Consider the following 15,250-nt stretch of genomic DNA (forward strand, 5'->3'; position numbering starts at 1 on the left):
ATGATATCGCCGAGTTGCCGCGATCGTGAATGACAATCACGATATCACCGAGACTGAAACATTTAGGCCTACTTACGGCTGTTGCCGCAACTTTGGCGATCATCTATTTATACCAATTATATAAAAACAATTATTTTCCAGTAGGCCTTTGCGGGCCGGATAAAATCTGTTCTCGGGCTGTAAATCGGAGACCCCTGACCATCTTACTAATATTATAAATGTGATATATCATAAATAAACAAGTGCCAAGAATGGAGCCCTGAGGAACTCCACAGTGGTTAATGTTCCACTCTGATTTATAATTTCTCAGCATTTTTTTTTTAAGTAAGTCTTTGTTTTCGGTTTTCAAATAGGATATAAACCGTTTTAATTCAGTATTTTTAATTCTATGCATACTTAATTTTTCTATGAGTATCTGATGATCCACACAGTCAAAAGCCTTGGATAGGTCACATAGCACACCCACAGTCTTCTGCTATCCATCCAAAGCTTCCGCAATGCAGTTAATAATTTTTTTATGGTTTTTTCAGTACTTATTCCTGGGTAGAAACTAAACTGTGAATCATTTATTAGATAAATGCTTTCTAAAAATTCTATTAGTTGAATCTTTAAAAATTTTTAAAAAATCTTTGAAAAACAAGGCAATGGGCGGTAGTTAGAGGGATCGTTGACATCACCCTTTTTGAACAGCAGTTTAATCTCAGCAAACTTAAGCTTATCAGGAAAAACCCCCTCCTCAAGGGGCTGATTTACTATTTGGCATAATGGGTGTTCGATAAATTTAAAAACTCATGACAAAAGAGAAATTTCATCCTAACCTGAGGACTTAGTGTTACTAAGAGATGTAACACTAACATAACACTATAATAACACTAGGCCTACGGCGGTGTGCTACTCAGCCGGACGAGTTTGAGACCGTTCTGCGCATCGCGACGTGACGTCACCTTGGGGGCAAACCGCTTCGCGCGCGTATATAGCTCAGCGTGACACTGCTCTATTAACATCAACATTTTGAACTGTTAGAATTGAGGAAAAATTATGAAACTTGACATGGACATCAATTATAAGTGGACGATACGTGTTGTGAAAAAATTGTTTGTAATTGTTAAAAATTTAAGCGTGTAATCACTCTTTATACTTGGCCTTTCTTAAAACTAAACATGTAAAAGTTAGTCGGCTACCAAATCACGTACTATTTGGTTAGAAGCATTTGACCAGCGGGAAAGTTTTAGATAAAGATCCAAATTTAACTTTCCTTCAAACTATATACCGTTAGAGGCGTTATTTCCTGAGATATGCTAAGTTATATGAGCGCGTGATCGGAGCGCGTGCTGCGAGTCAAGTCAGTTGCCAAGTACTGCATTAATCACACTCACACATTGCCACCCAACAAATAATGTAGTTTCATGAATATAGTATCAGTGATATTTTTATTCCTGTTTTTATATTTTTATGTGAAAAATTGTTGTTCTGTTGACTTCAGTGTGTTTTTCCCTGTTTGAATATGGGTTATTTCGTAGTTCGCAGAGAATATATAATATTGTCTCCTCTGTGAAAAGAGTTAACGTTGACAAATTGCATTTAAAGTATTGCAAAACGTTGTTGATTAGTTAAAACAAAAGTTTGCAAATAGTGGTTTAAATAATAAATTATCTTTAACGCAAAGGAATGTATTTAACGTAGTATATAAAATAAAATGTACTCTTTTAAAGAATAAGTTGGTGATTAAACATTGTACCTATTTATAATCAGGTTAAAATGTAAAATTGTTTCACTCATGTAATACCATGATAAAAAAATTGTATATTCCAGTTTAATTTGACAGCTAGGATCCTATTTCACTGGGGTTGTTATCTATGTCGCAACTTTGGCTCGGATGCGGGGGTGTGTGCGGGGGATGATCACGTGTTGTTTGTTTTTTTCGTTTCGGTGTTCACCGCGAGTTGCAGTAGATGTCAGTTTTCCATAGGGCACGCATCTTTCTACAAAAATGTCAAACAAATATCAAAATCAAACAAATCAACAGGAGGCTAAGACAATGCAATTTTGCTGAAAAAATAAAATTTCTAAAGAAAAAAAAAGTTTAGAAAAATCCAGAGGTGATGAAATGTTTAATTTTTTAGATATTTACTTTCAGGTCGTAAATACTTTTATAAGATTGCAAAATGTAATAAAATATGTTTTTGGTTAAGGAAATGTTATTCATTTCCGATCCTACAAATGTTATGGCACTGTTATCAAAGAGAGTTAATTTGTATAAAAACGAAGATGTTGCAACGCATTTTAATGTAAAACTTATTATATCTGTCACATGTTAATATTGCATATTTCATTTAAAATGTAGAATACAAAGTATATCCTTATAACATGTAGCTACAGTGTTTTGGATAATAATGCGTGGCCTTATTATCCAATAAACGGTGGCATCGGCTGAGCGCGCGCTCCGTTGCCGCTTGATATAATTCTTCGTAGCTAAAAAAGTAATTCTTTTATCGAAATCCAACCGATACTACAGTTAAATTAGAACCTTTCCCTAAAACTTTCCCGCAGGTCTGATAAACCTGACCAAATAATACGTGATTTGGTAGCTGACTAACTTTTTTGTGTTCGTATGAAAAAGTTTGAAGTTTGATTGGTGGTTGAATGGTTTTTATTTCAAATAAATTAATAAAATTTAAATCATAAGCATCCTATGTTAATAGTCCATGACTATGCAAAGTTTCAGGAATTTTTATCGGTTCTTACTATTAAAAATTACAATTTTATTAGAGCAGCGTCACTGCTCGATATGGTCGCGAGGCAAGTTTGCCCCCAAGGTGACGTCACGATACCCCTCCCCGCACCGCCTGCAGCCGGCTACGATGCGCAGTAGCACACCTTATTTACTTCCACCATGGTTTCACTGTATTAAATTTAAACCAAGTCAGTAAATGTTTGTAGCAAGTGTTTCCTTTAATTGCAACTAAAATATTAACAGCAATTAAATCATCCAGCTGATCATAATGTAAACATTTTTTTTCATAAAGAAAACATGGGAACTTTAAAATTCGGGCTTTTTCGAAAGTACCTATGTGATACACTCTTTCCAATGAGATGTGAATGATCAAAATTGTCTAAGAAATACAGGATGAGTTTAATTGCGTAATTTTATGATGGCGTATTAATTATAAAGATTTACGAATCATTTTGAATGTATCAGGTGGATCAGCCAGAGGCACATGACCAAATGCTGATGATATGTGATGGCTGGTGTGTGCTGCATTGCCGTCGTTCATCAGCTACTGAGCCTAGCCAGACATCAGATGCAACTTTCAGCTTATTGCCTGCTTTGGAGGACGGTTACTTCTCCGATCTTACCATCGCATCGAGCAATGAAAAAAAGGTAAGCCCCTCTTATTCTCCATGATTTTGGAATATTAAGCCCAGATAATTAAATATACATTATCTGAAGAATGGTATAACAACAATATGGCATATGTTGTTTACCTATGTAATACTTCATAAAGTCTTCCACAAATGTTTTTTGACAGACGTCAAGGGAAAAGAAGATAGTTTTGTTCCTACGTTGATAATAGTTTTGAATTAAAGTAGGCCTAATTTAAATTTAAATTGAAGAAAGACATAATAATTGACTATGTTACAGTTTGCTGTCCACACCTGTATACTGCAGCTGAGTGCACCAGAACTTGACTGGACTTCTGACCCTCCTCCACTATCAGGCCTCAGAGAGGATGTTCTGGGTAAACAGACTCGACCATTCAGTAAAATCAATAAATCCAGATACCTAAAATAGGACCTTTGTCCTGATTTTAATTATGTTTAGTCCCTCCAGCGGGTTTTATATAAGTAAAAAATAACCTGTCATAATATATTTAAAAGATTAAAAATCTCCAGCATAACTACCAGCAAAAATTACAGTTTGCTATTAATTACAGTTAATACAGTGTGTAAATTAATTATCGAAACAAATCTGTTTTTTAAAAACCGAAGTAGATAGATTCCAAAATTGTATTTATTTGATACTATTCTTTGCCATTACAATCCAAATTTACTGCTATTAGCAACTGACGCATCTCCTGTTGGGCTAGGTGCTGTTATCTCTCTCTGTTTTATCCTGATGGAACTCAAAAACCGATTGCTTTTGCCTCTTGAACATTGATGAAAGCTTAAGAAAATTATAGACAAGGAAGAAACTGACCAAAAACCAAAAACCTCTAATCACAGTTTTTAACCCAGAAATAAATTCTTCCATCCATGTCTGCATTTTACTTGTAAAATTATTTTTTTTATTTATCATGCTTTGATTACAAAATAGAGTTCGGAATATAAAACTATTATAGAAATGCGAATTTTCTCTTTAGATTTTTTACAGAAAACAGTTCTTGCATTGACCAAATTGATGTTTTAGGAAAACATACACTCACTTTATTGTTCTGACTGATTAGGAATCAGTCAGAACAATAAAGTGAGTTCAGATCATAGACTGGTGTCAAAGAAACTTCCCATGACGTGGAATTTAATAAGATTTAATTTAATAAATTTAATAGTGCACACTTTACAAAATAGCCAGTCTGTTAAAATATTCAGATTTTACAATGGTAAGCTGAGTCTGCATGAATGTTGTATCCTCGGGTGGAGGGTAATGATTTCCTACATCCCTTACTGGAATTGTTATGAAGAATTTACACTTAGGAATATAGTATTGAAAACTAACACATTAGCCAGAAGTTTTTATTACTGGAAAGGACAAGAAAAAGAATTCAATGAGATGGATGCATCATGTGGAGTGTCTTGAGAAAAAGAAAATAGGCCACAAAAAGAATTGAATTATCCTTGAATACCAGCTACCAGACCTTGGGGGAAAGGATCCACACTGATTTTGCTGATTCAAGTGGAAAACAAACCTACTTTAAATCTAACTTTATGGAATAATTCAAATTTACATTATCCGCTATGATCTTAGAATGATGAGTTTCTAAAACTGAGTTGCTGGTTGTAGGTACGATCCTGCACTATCTGTACACGGAGTGTCTTCCAGCTAACCTGTCCGAGGGTACAGCTCACCAGTGCATCACTGCTGCAGCCTCCTACCCCTGCTTGGCCTCTCTAGTCACCTTGTGTCAACACTACCTGAGGAATATCACCCTCAAACAACGTGAGTACTACTTGGAAAATTGCGTTTGGGTGAAACTTCCTGCACGTTTCGTGAAAACTATGTGTATGAAATTGTGTATGTTTTGTGTTCTAAGGCTCTTGAGACATAATTCTCGATTTTTCATTAACTTTCCATTAAATACAATGAGTATGTGTTCTTATACATAAGTGCTGAAATAAAATACAGCTAAAGCTACTTACTATAAAGTTGTTTTCGTTGTGTTTGTTTCAGAGATCATGTCTTTAGTCAATGACATGCACACATGTGCCAGCCATATTATTCAGCATCTCAACGCTAAGTCCTCCGGAGATAGTCTCAATACCAACCCTGCCAAGCTATGTTTTGTTGTTCGACAAAGTCTGAGAGAAGCTGCTGTAGGTAAGAATCATTGTTAACAGTAGCTGGGTTACTTTGGTTTATACCTTTACTATTTAAGGATATAATTATTCTTGTTTTCATAGACAAGGGTGTAGTGAAGCTACGTTTAAAGAGCTTATCGGCGAGGTTCATTAGCAACCAAAGAATTCATTGTAAAAAATAATTTTTATAGGCATATGTATTCTCTCTGTTCTCTATGAACTGATCTTTTTTGAAAATTCAATGATTAAAGAGTTTTTTTTCTTCATAGGGATGGAATCCAGCCTACCTGAGAATATGGGAGTCTAGGTGTTTTTAAACACACATAGCATAGCATTGTGTATTTTAGTTTAGTTGAGAATTTTCTCAGATAGTAGATTTAACTAGAACATGCCTAGTACCTCCTGAGGTCTTAATCTACCCAATTTTTAATTTTGGTGTCACGGCCGACTGTCCCTCTGAGTGGAGTAGGAAGAGAGGTTGCTTCAACTTTGGTAGCCCTAGTAGCTCAAAATTTTTTGGTAATAAACGTCCGAGACAAACATATTCGTTAAAGTTGTATGAAATCGGTGTCGGTGAAACTGTGACAGCCCATCATGCGTTGGTTTATTGTAAACTTTGTGGGTGTGGCTTTTCATTCCCACTAAATTAGCAATATACTTCAACTCAGAGTTAGTACTATCCATAGTTTGCCATAGACGAACATCAGGGAAATTATTACACGTGTTGCCCTGATCACAAAAAATCATCAGCATTCAGCAATGATTTTTGTTGACACGATTGAAAGAGATTACCGATGTGGCTGTGATAGAGAGAAACTATTACAAAATTTGTCGAAGGAGTTTCAATGGACAGAAAGTAGGCTAAAGGCTATAAATAATTAAGTTTTGCTTATTTTGAGCAGCAAATTTTGTCCTGGAACTTTCACAGGCCCGAAAAGAGTCGTGGTCTTAAAAAGACCTAAAGTAAGAAAAAAAGTCCTAATTTTACAAAGGAGAGTATGAAGGTTAATGCTTGTTGTGATAAAGATTAAACTAAACTTATCTTTATTTGACCAAGTATCAACGGGTCATGAAAAAAGTTAAACTCATGTTTTTTTTTTTACTTTTTGTGATTGTGTGTTTGTTTGGCAAGTTGTAGTTGGGTTTTATTTTTGTAAAAATTAAGTACTTATGTCAAAATTTGGATTTTTCAATTCAAGCATGAGTTTCTCTTACCTATTAAATAAGTGATAAACCTTCATTTATCGTTGTTTACATCAACATGATAAGGTCAAATCAAATCAAAATATACTTTATTCATCATATGCATTTGTACATTAGTTTTTTGAAATAGTACCTATTTATTTTTTATATTATATTTATTGCGTATTTATTATATTTGATTCATGACCATCAGTATTATTATTTTAGTTAGTTAAATTCTCTTGTTACTGGATATTTAAATATTATATTGCATTCTTATTTATTTGGTATTTCATTTATATTTTGTATTCTTGTATTTATATTTTATACTTATATTTTGAGTGAAACTGTTATATGATTGCCACCATAGAAGACGGACATTTTTCCCTTGTTATATTTATTAATATATTGTAATACTCTTTTTGTCATTATTTTTACATGATTAATGCTACAAAATAATTGGCATGTGCTGTTTTGTAGCATTGGAAAATAAAATAAAATAAAATAAAATAAATAAATAAATTACTTTAAACAGTGTCACTCTTTTTCTAAGCTACAATAATAAATAATGACACAATTAAATAATTAACAATCAGAGAAACAATGACAATAACAAGCAACAAAATTCAATAGCCTATGAAATTTATCAATATGTTAAACATTAAACAAAGTATCATCCTGGATAACTTTTCAACGTGCATTTTTTTTGTCACAGCTTGTGTGAAACTGCTGGTCCTGTGTGATCTGTTCTCCAAACGGAAAGGAGAATTGACACGAGACCAACGACACGAAATAATCAGATATGCAAAGTCTAGGCTCCCCATTTTCATGAATCAACTCCACAGGTAATTATAAAACAAACTGGTCATTTGAAATATTATTGAATGATTTGTATTGTAAAGAAATGTTCTGATTTAAAACTAATCAAGAACTTAGTTGTTTGAGAATGGAATCAAAATGAAGGTGACCTAGACCTTGACTTTTTTAACCCTAGCAGTGGCCAATGTTAGAAGTGGGGAATGGCCAACCCATTTTGGCGATTTTGCAGACCTTTTTTTGAAAATTCGTAAAAGTTCAACCGTACAAGTAAACCTAGCCAACCTCATATTCATTTTGTTCGGAAAGAACAGGAGAATCTAGAAATAGTATTATCATAATGATTTAGACAGTGTATTTTATCGGTAAAGTGAAAAAAATTTGAATTTTTTTTTTTAAGTTTCAAAAGCGGCCTCGGTATTTTTTTTCCTACGGATTTTTTATGGGAAATTCATTATATACATTTTGTAGACAATCTAATTCCCTACATAGAAATATATAACATGTTAGGAAAATATTTTTTTTTTTATAAGTTTTTGGAGCGAAATATAATGACAAACGGAGAACCGAAAAAATTGAAAACCGTACAGCGTTAGTTTATGTTGTAAAAAGTTCTATAATATATATGTATACTAATAATGATATATACATGTTTGTAAAGCTAATGTTTTTATATTTTAGCGATTTCTCGAGAAAAAGAATTCACAGTATTTAGTATACAACTTTTGTACCAAATTTTTTTACTTCAAACCAACATAATAATCTTGTAGTGTATTCAATTACCTACATAAAAATGTATAACATGTTAGAAATATTTTTTTTTTGTAGGTACGTAATAGGGACATAATACAATAACCGCAAATAAGTGTAAACTATAGCCTACAGTGTTTGTTTGTGTTGTGAAACATAATGTAGGCTGATGATATGTAGCCTACATATTTGTAAAGCTAATGAAGTAAGGAATCCAAAAAAGTCATAAGTATGATGGTAAAAAGTTATTTTCACCTATAATTATGTATCAATTTGAGAAAGTTTTGAATTTTTTGCGCATTTCGAGAAAATGGAGTGTACAGTATTTAGTAGCCTATATATTTTTTTTTACCAAATTTTTTACACCCAAACCAATATAAACATGTGGTAGTGTATTCATTTACCTTTATAAAAATGTATAACACCTTGGGTATATCATTATATAGCATATATAGCATGGCGAACTAAGGTCCGTCTCGTACAACAATCTCTGAATGTCAGAATCGTCATTTTAGGACATGATGCTAACAAAATACAACCTTTTATGAACACTATTTCACACAATTCAGTAATATTTATGCATGAAGATTACTGTTACACACACACACAAACTTCACTAACACTAACATTACGAACTAATAACGTATTTAGTAATAAATCGCGGATAACACTATTACCGGCAACAACACAAACAAACAATGGCGAATACAAGACAGCTGACAGAATGTAGCAGTAATGACTCACTTCCGTCGTCTACATGCGAGCATACAGAAATAACCCTGAGTGCAGGGCTGCCACTCTCTGAATCTAAATTTCTTCCTCTTCAAAATGTCATACTATATGACTAGTAATAATAAATTACACTGTATGTAATTCGTATTTTCCACATCGTCACCTGACGACCATCTGCCATTTCTTAAAAATTTCGAAAACAGCTGTTTTCATAAAATCGTACCGGTTGTGCAATCAATATTTCGTTCTAAATATTACTACCACAATGAAGATAAAATCAATGGCTAACCAGTGGTACCACTCGCAACATCCCACGACGAAAATTACCCAAGCAGGGTAATGCCAAACAAGACGTGTTTTGCCAGTTCCCAAGTGTCGGCTGCAAAAGTCGTGCCGCGTCAAAAATTCATTTGATTTCTAATCGTCGTGACATTGTTATATACCTGCTACTGGGTTTGTTTATGTAATAAATAAAATGAAAGTTCAGAATGTGATCTTTCGAATGGTATATATATTATTCTCATCTGAGTTGATTGTAAGTGTTTTTTTTTACCGCTAAAAAATTTTCTGCCCAGATCGTCACAAGACGACTTTGGCCATTCTAAGCATCAACGTCAGATCGTCACCAGACGTCGATCGGCCACTGCTAGGGCTAAATGTAAACTACCAATTTTTATTACAGAATCGGATCCTACGTTGAAAAATACATAACTTTTGTCTAAAACATTTTTTGAAAAACTTGTTTTCTACCTCTAATGCCCCATTAAAGTCGATAATTTTTGGTCAATCATCTTTCAAAGTTACTCGAAACAATAATAGAGAAAAAAAATAACAAAGATTACATAAAGACATGTGATAAATAGTATCAGCTGTTCATTGTAAACACCTTAGCAATTGAGTTAAAGCTGGTCTACACATTGCCTAATTTCATTTTATTTTTAAAATAAATCATTTGTTTTTACATTTAAGGAGTCATATGTAACAATAAATTATAAAAAAAAATAAACTTAGCAATGTGTAGACCAGCTGTTACTCAATTGCTAAGGTGTTTAAAATAAACAGCTGATTCTATTAATCATATGTCTTTATGTAATCTTTGTTATTTGTTTTTCTCTATTATTGTTTCGAGTAACTTTGACACATGAATGACCAAAATTTATTGACTTTAATAAGGGATTAGAGGTAGAAAACAAGTGTTTCAAAAAATGTTTGTGACAAAAGCTATGTATTTTTCAACGTAGAATCCGATTCTGTAATCAAAATTGGTAGTTTACATTTAAAAAAAGTCAACTTCCGGTCTGAAAAAGCCACTTCCGGTGTGATTTTGGACTTGGAATTATCACCATTTGGTAGACCGTGCCCAGTTTAGCTAGTTCTGTATTATTTTTTGTTTGTAAGAAAAGGTTTCCATCGTTTTGAAAGGGGTGTATGGGTGGTTTTGGACAGCCGGTATATGTCCATTAGCACGATAACTTAAGCAAAAATAATCTGATTTTGATGAAATTTGGTGTAAAACATGTAAACCTACACATTTATTCGAACGAGTTCGCGAATCAGCATGATCGGACTATGGGAACGGCGGTTTGGGGGATTTATGGAGTAAAAATAGGTTTTTACCATTTTTGGCCCAAAAAACATAAAATTTAGCAATTTCTTCACAAACCATTTTGTAGAGCTTAATAAAACAAATAGTTTAGTATATTGAAGCGTTATTATGCATCTAATGGTTACAAAAGAAATATCTAATTACAGTAGACCCTCTCTAATCCGGCACTGCACCACTCCGGCACTCCAGTAATCCGGCGTCTTTTGACGGGAGGTCTTCCGCGATCGCGGCAAAATTCTGATTATCTCCCGCGGCCGTGTAGACATCATAATTCTCTCACGAGGTCATGAAAACGTCATCGTCGTCTTGCGGGATCGCGGAAAAATCATTACAATCTCCCGCAGTCACGGAAAAGTCATCGTCGTCATGCGCGATCGCGGCAAATTCATGAACATCGCCAGCAGACGTATAGACGTTATCATCGCCTCCCGCGGTCACGGAAACATCATCGTCGTCAAGCACGATTGCGGCAAAATCATGAACATCTCCCGCGGTCATGTAGACATTATTGTTGCCTTCCACGGCCGCAGCAAAAATTTTATCATCTCCCGCGGCCGTGTAAACATCATTGTCTACTCCCGCGGTCACGGAAACGTCATCGTCGTTTTGCGCAATCGCGGCAAAATCATTAACATCTCCCGTGGTCATGTAGACATTAATCGTTGTCTTCCGCGGTCACGGCAAAGATTTTATCATCTCCCGCGGCCGTGTAAACATCATTGTCTACTCCCGCAGTCCCGGAAATGTCATCGTCGACTTGCGCGATTGTGGCAAAATCATGAACATCTCCCGCGGTCACGAAAAACGTCATCGTCATCATGCGCGATGGCGGCAATTTTACGATTATCTCCTGCGGAATTGTAGACGTTCTCATCGCCTCCCGCGAATACGTAATTGTCATGCCCGATCGCGGCAATAGCGGTTTCCGATCACGCGAACTTCGGAGACGTGTTTTAATTGCATTTTAAGTGTTTTAAATGATAACATTCCAGTAATCCGGCATTTTCACTAATCCGGCAGTATGGCGGTCCTATATCTGCCGGATTACTGAGAGTCTACTGTATATCTAATATTTACATTGTTTATATCTTAACTATTAACTTAAAAAAAAACACTTTTTACCCTCCCTGATGCAGCAAACCTAACTACACGTTAAATTATAATGCTATTTAAATAGGAAATAAATGTGAAATTTTTAAGAAGACATTTTAGTGTAAATCCAATCAGGCAAATGGAAATTTGCTTAGTCTGCAGGTTTGCTGCGGCGGGGGTGTTATTGTTGCAAAACCTAGTTACTTTTTAAAACTACTATTGTGGTTTTTAGGTTTTTGGTAGGCCTGAAAATAACCCTCAGTAGTATGTCGTCTTCTCAGAGGCAAGAAATTGCTACATATCTTGTGCCAGAAGTAAGTAAACACCACTTAAGTTCATACTGTTGAGTATGTATTCTAAAATTTACTCAAAGTTATTGTTCTGTTGAATGAAGTGAAATGAAAGTATCCTTGTATCAACAAAGGCTTAGCCATGAATAAATATACAAAAAAGTGGAAAAATCTTATTTCCATTCCTCACGTTGATTGATTTCAGGTTTTTTTTTATTGTAAATGTTCTGTTTCTTTTTGCTGTTCTTAGCTGCTTGAATGCAAAATAACTGATGTAGTGTAAATCAGAGTTATCATATGATATGACACAAATGTCAGAAGTCTATACGAATAATGTTTGACTGAAGCATACAGTAATGATTTACTATGACTGTGTCTTTTTGGGAGGCCACACAATTCCTTGTTCTCCCCATGTCATCTTAAAAATATAAATTCTGCCAAGGTTAACAAAATATGCATACTACAAGTAAAGTTTTTTTTTTTGTTTCACGAATGGTCTATTTCCTCTTGTATCTGAATGAGGTGCAAGTGTAAATGTATCATTAAAGTAGTGTTATCTCAGGGGTTTTCATACTAGATTTATGTACCTATTTTAAACAACTTGTTTTGTCCTAAAAAAAAAGGATATACGTCTCATTTATTTAAAAATTTTATTTATTTATTTACGTCTCATTAGTTTTCATCACAATTGCTTGAGATGATTGTATTGCTGTTATTCCTAGGTTACAACAATATCCATTTAATTTGTAACCTATGATTTTAGATTGAGACTATTCTCGATACACTGTCTTCCTTGGGACTGAAATTCAAGCAGGCCTTAGAAAGTATAATTTCCGCCTTCAACGAAAGCTCAGCAACCCATAAACATTGTTCAGAGCATAGCAGCCTTCTGTCTAGGACTCTTCATGAGGTAGGCCTACAAATACTATATGTATATACATTTGTTTACAGCAATATGTTGAAGCTAAGGTATTTTTCTGATATCGAACAATACTCATTAAAACTGAATTTTAAACCAAAGTTTAAGAGCATCAGTTTATTTTCAAATGATCGCAAGTCAATTCTTCAACATAGTAACTAGTAAACACATTGTTTTATTGTTGTACATTATACAAATTTTTTCAAATTCTCGGTCCTGATGAAGGGTACGATTCAGTTATTAAGGAATCCACTTATTTAAACATTGCTAACATATTAGTTTTATTTAAATTGTTTGAAAAATACTTTTGTACTTGTACAGCAGGGTTGCCACCCGTCCCGATTCTGCCGGGACAGTCCCGATTTTGGTTCTTTATGCCTGTATTTAATGTTGATCCGGGAGGGAGGGGGGGGCAATGTCCCGATTTTTTCCTGACTAAAGGTGGCAACCCTGTTGTACAGATGTATTTTTATGATGGTTAAACATTGAGTTAAAATAAATATATTTGACGAAATTATAAAGTACATAATTTTTAACTATTTGCATGATTTTGTTTTAGGTTCTTCATAAAAGGGATTTAAATAAACTGAAGAACCTTCTGCAGAGGCATAGCCATAGTCTTTTCTTGCTTTTACAAAGAAAGTAAGTCTGTAAAAATAGTTGCTTTATCTTATAGTTGCTAACTAATATTATGGTTATCGTTTAGTAGAATTTCATTACAAATAGGGATGGAGGGGATTGTATATTAAGTACTGGACAGGGCTTTAATTTCCTTCCAGAATTTCAGGACGAAGCGAGATCCTGTCCTGAGAAAATCTCGAATTTAATGTAATCCCGATGATCAAGAATATATTTTTTTTAATAATTTCCTGAAATGTCTTGACTCCATCCATCTCTTGCTTCAAAAGATTTTTTCTTTATGTACCACTACCTTGCATCTATCTATATGTACCTGTAATACATACTTACCAGCCTGAGAGATAAGCCTTACATATCTCTGTTGAACTTGATTGCTTGGTAAGTAATTTTCTTAATAAATGGGTTTAAAGAGGATGTAATAAAGACCAAAGCATTAAATTAAATTGAAACTAAACTGAGCTGTCCTTTATTGCTTGGATTCAAAAACCATCCTGAAATCTGACTAATGAAATATCTGGTTATAGTCAGTGACAAGGATATTATATATCACTCTTATATCATTCATTCATCACTCATCTTTGTCTTCTTGGCTAGTTGAGATCACATTGAGCCAAGTGCAAAGTGTTAGTCAACTCAGCCATGTCACTGTCGGCTGAATACGCCACCAGCACTCACAGCAGAGATTCCACGAACTACTTAGACGTCAGCGGGTAAGCAGTACGGCTACTGCACTGCCAAATGCTATTACGAGCTACTCAAAACAGTAGCAACACCGTCTGAAGGGTTATGTTATGTATGTGATTGAAAATTATTATGGTTTAGTTAAATTACATAGCCTATTTGTTTTTCATTATCACTCTGTAGTGTTAACCAAAGTTTAATATTTACAGGGAAGGCTTCAATGAGTTGACCAGTGGTAACAAGGTTAGAAGTGTGTCACGCAGCCTAGAACAACTTGTTGAAGAGTTGCCTGTATTTCTGCTGCGGCTGGAAGAAGTGACAGCAGCTTTAGACGACAAACTGGAGTGGAGGGAGTTCAAGTTCTGCTTCAAAGTTGGCTCCTCTAAAGTTGTAAGTATTCTTCTCATTTTTACTAACAAAGGGAAATTAAAATTGTAAAAAAAAACATCTTATACATCGTACTTGCATCTTAAAATTACTTCATGTATTTGTCCTAAAATAATATCTAACAGAAAACAAAAAGAGCATCTTCCCTTCACAAAGCAAGGCACTAAGCCATTGAAGTATAGCTAGTTGCTTTGATATGCTCATACCATGAAGACCCATATATATAAGAATCATATGTATTAAAGAAAAATAGCATTTTACAAGGTGAATCATATATATTAAAGAACAATAGCATTGTACAAAGTGAATCATGTAAATTTTTGTTATCGGATGGTTATTGTTCAGTTTAGTTTTTATACTTGATGTTGCCGTTTATTAATTTTTTTAAAGATTTTTTGTAATTTTTCTGTGCCAGTATCCAATTAAAGGATACATGTTTTAAGTTTTGAGTGTTGATTTTAAGTGGCAAGTATTGTCCTGGAAAACCTAGAATTGTCCTTGAATTTGATTTTGATGGGTTGCTGGACACTATGTATTATAGGTAGACCTCAAAATTTGTGGTAGAGAAGCATTTTGATCAAGTGCAGCATACTGTAATATCAATAAAATAATAATTTGTAGATTTCTGCACCTTTTCTTATA

General features: G+C 34.2%; 1 protein-coding gene across 2 annotated transcripts in view; it reads left to right on the forward strand.

Annotated features, from left to right (window-relative positions):
• LOC128985991 (uncharacterized) overlaps nt 1–15,250 on the forward strand; it is a 38,071-nt gene that overhangs the window by 9,042 nt on the left and 13,779 nt on the right. For both annotated transcript variants that reach the window (XM_054406033.1, XM_054406034.1), the window contains exons 4-12: nt 3,200–3,382; nt 3,644–3,740; nt 5,000–5,155; nt 5,387–5,533; nt 7,412–7,541; nt 11,925–12,006; nt 12,746–12,892; nt 13,461–13,543; nt 14,431–14,611. In XM_054406033.1, coding sequence (XP_054262008.1) covers nt 3,200–3,382; nt 3,644–3,740; nt 5,000–5,155; nt 5,387–5,533; nt 7,412–7,541; nt 11,925–12,006; nt 12,746–12,892; nt 13,461–13,543; nt 14,431–14,611 — 1,206 coding nt within the window. The remainder of the gene's footprint in view (nt 1–3,199; nt 3,383–3,643; nt 3,741–4,999; nt 5,156–5,386; nt 5,534–7,411; nt 7,542–11,924; nt 12,007–12,745; nt 12,893–13,460; nt 13,544–14,430; nt 14,612–15,250) is intronic.

The sequence above is a fragment of the Macrosteles quadrilineatus genome, unplaced genomic scaffold (genome assembly GCF_028750875.1).
Source record: "Macrosteles quadrilineatus isolate MER2022 unplaced genomic scaffold, UCM_ALF_1.0 Scaffold_2__2_contigs__length_208266976, whole genome shotgun sequence".
Taxonomy (NCBI): domain Eukaryota; kingdom Metazoa; phylum Arthropoda; class Insecta; order Hemiptera; family Cicadellidae; genus Macrosteles; species Macrosteles quadrilineatus.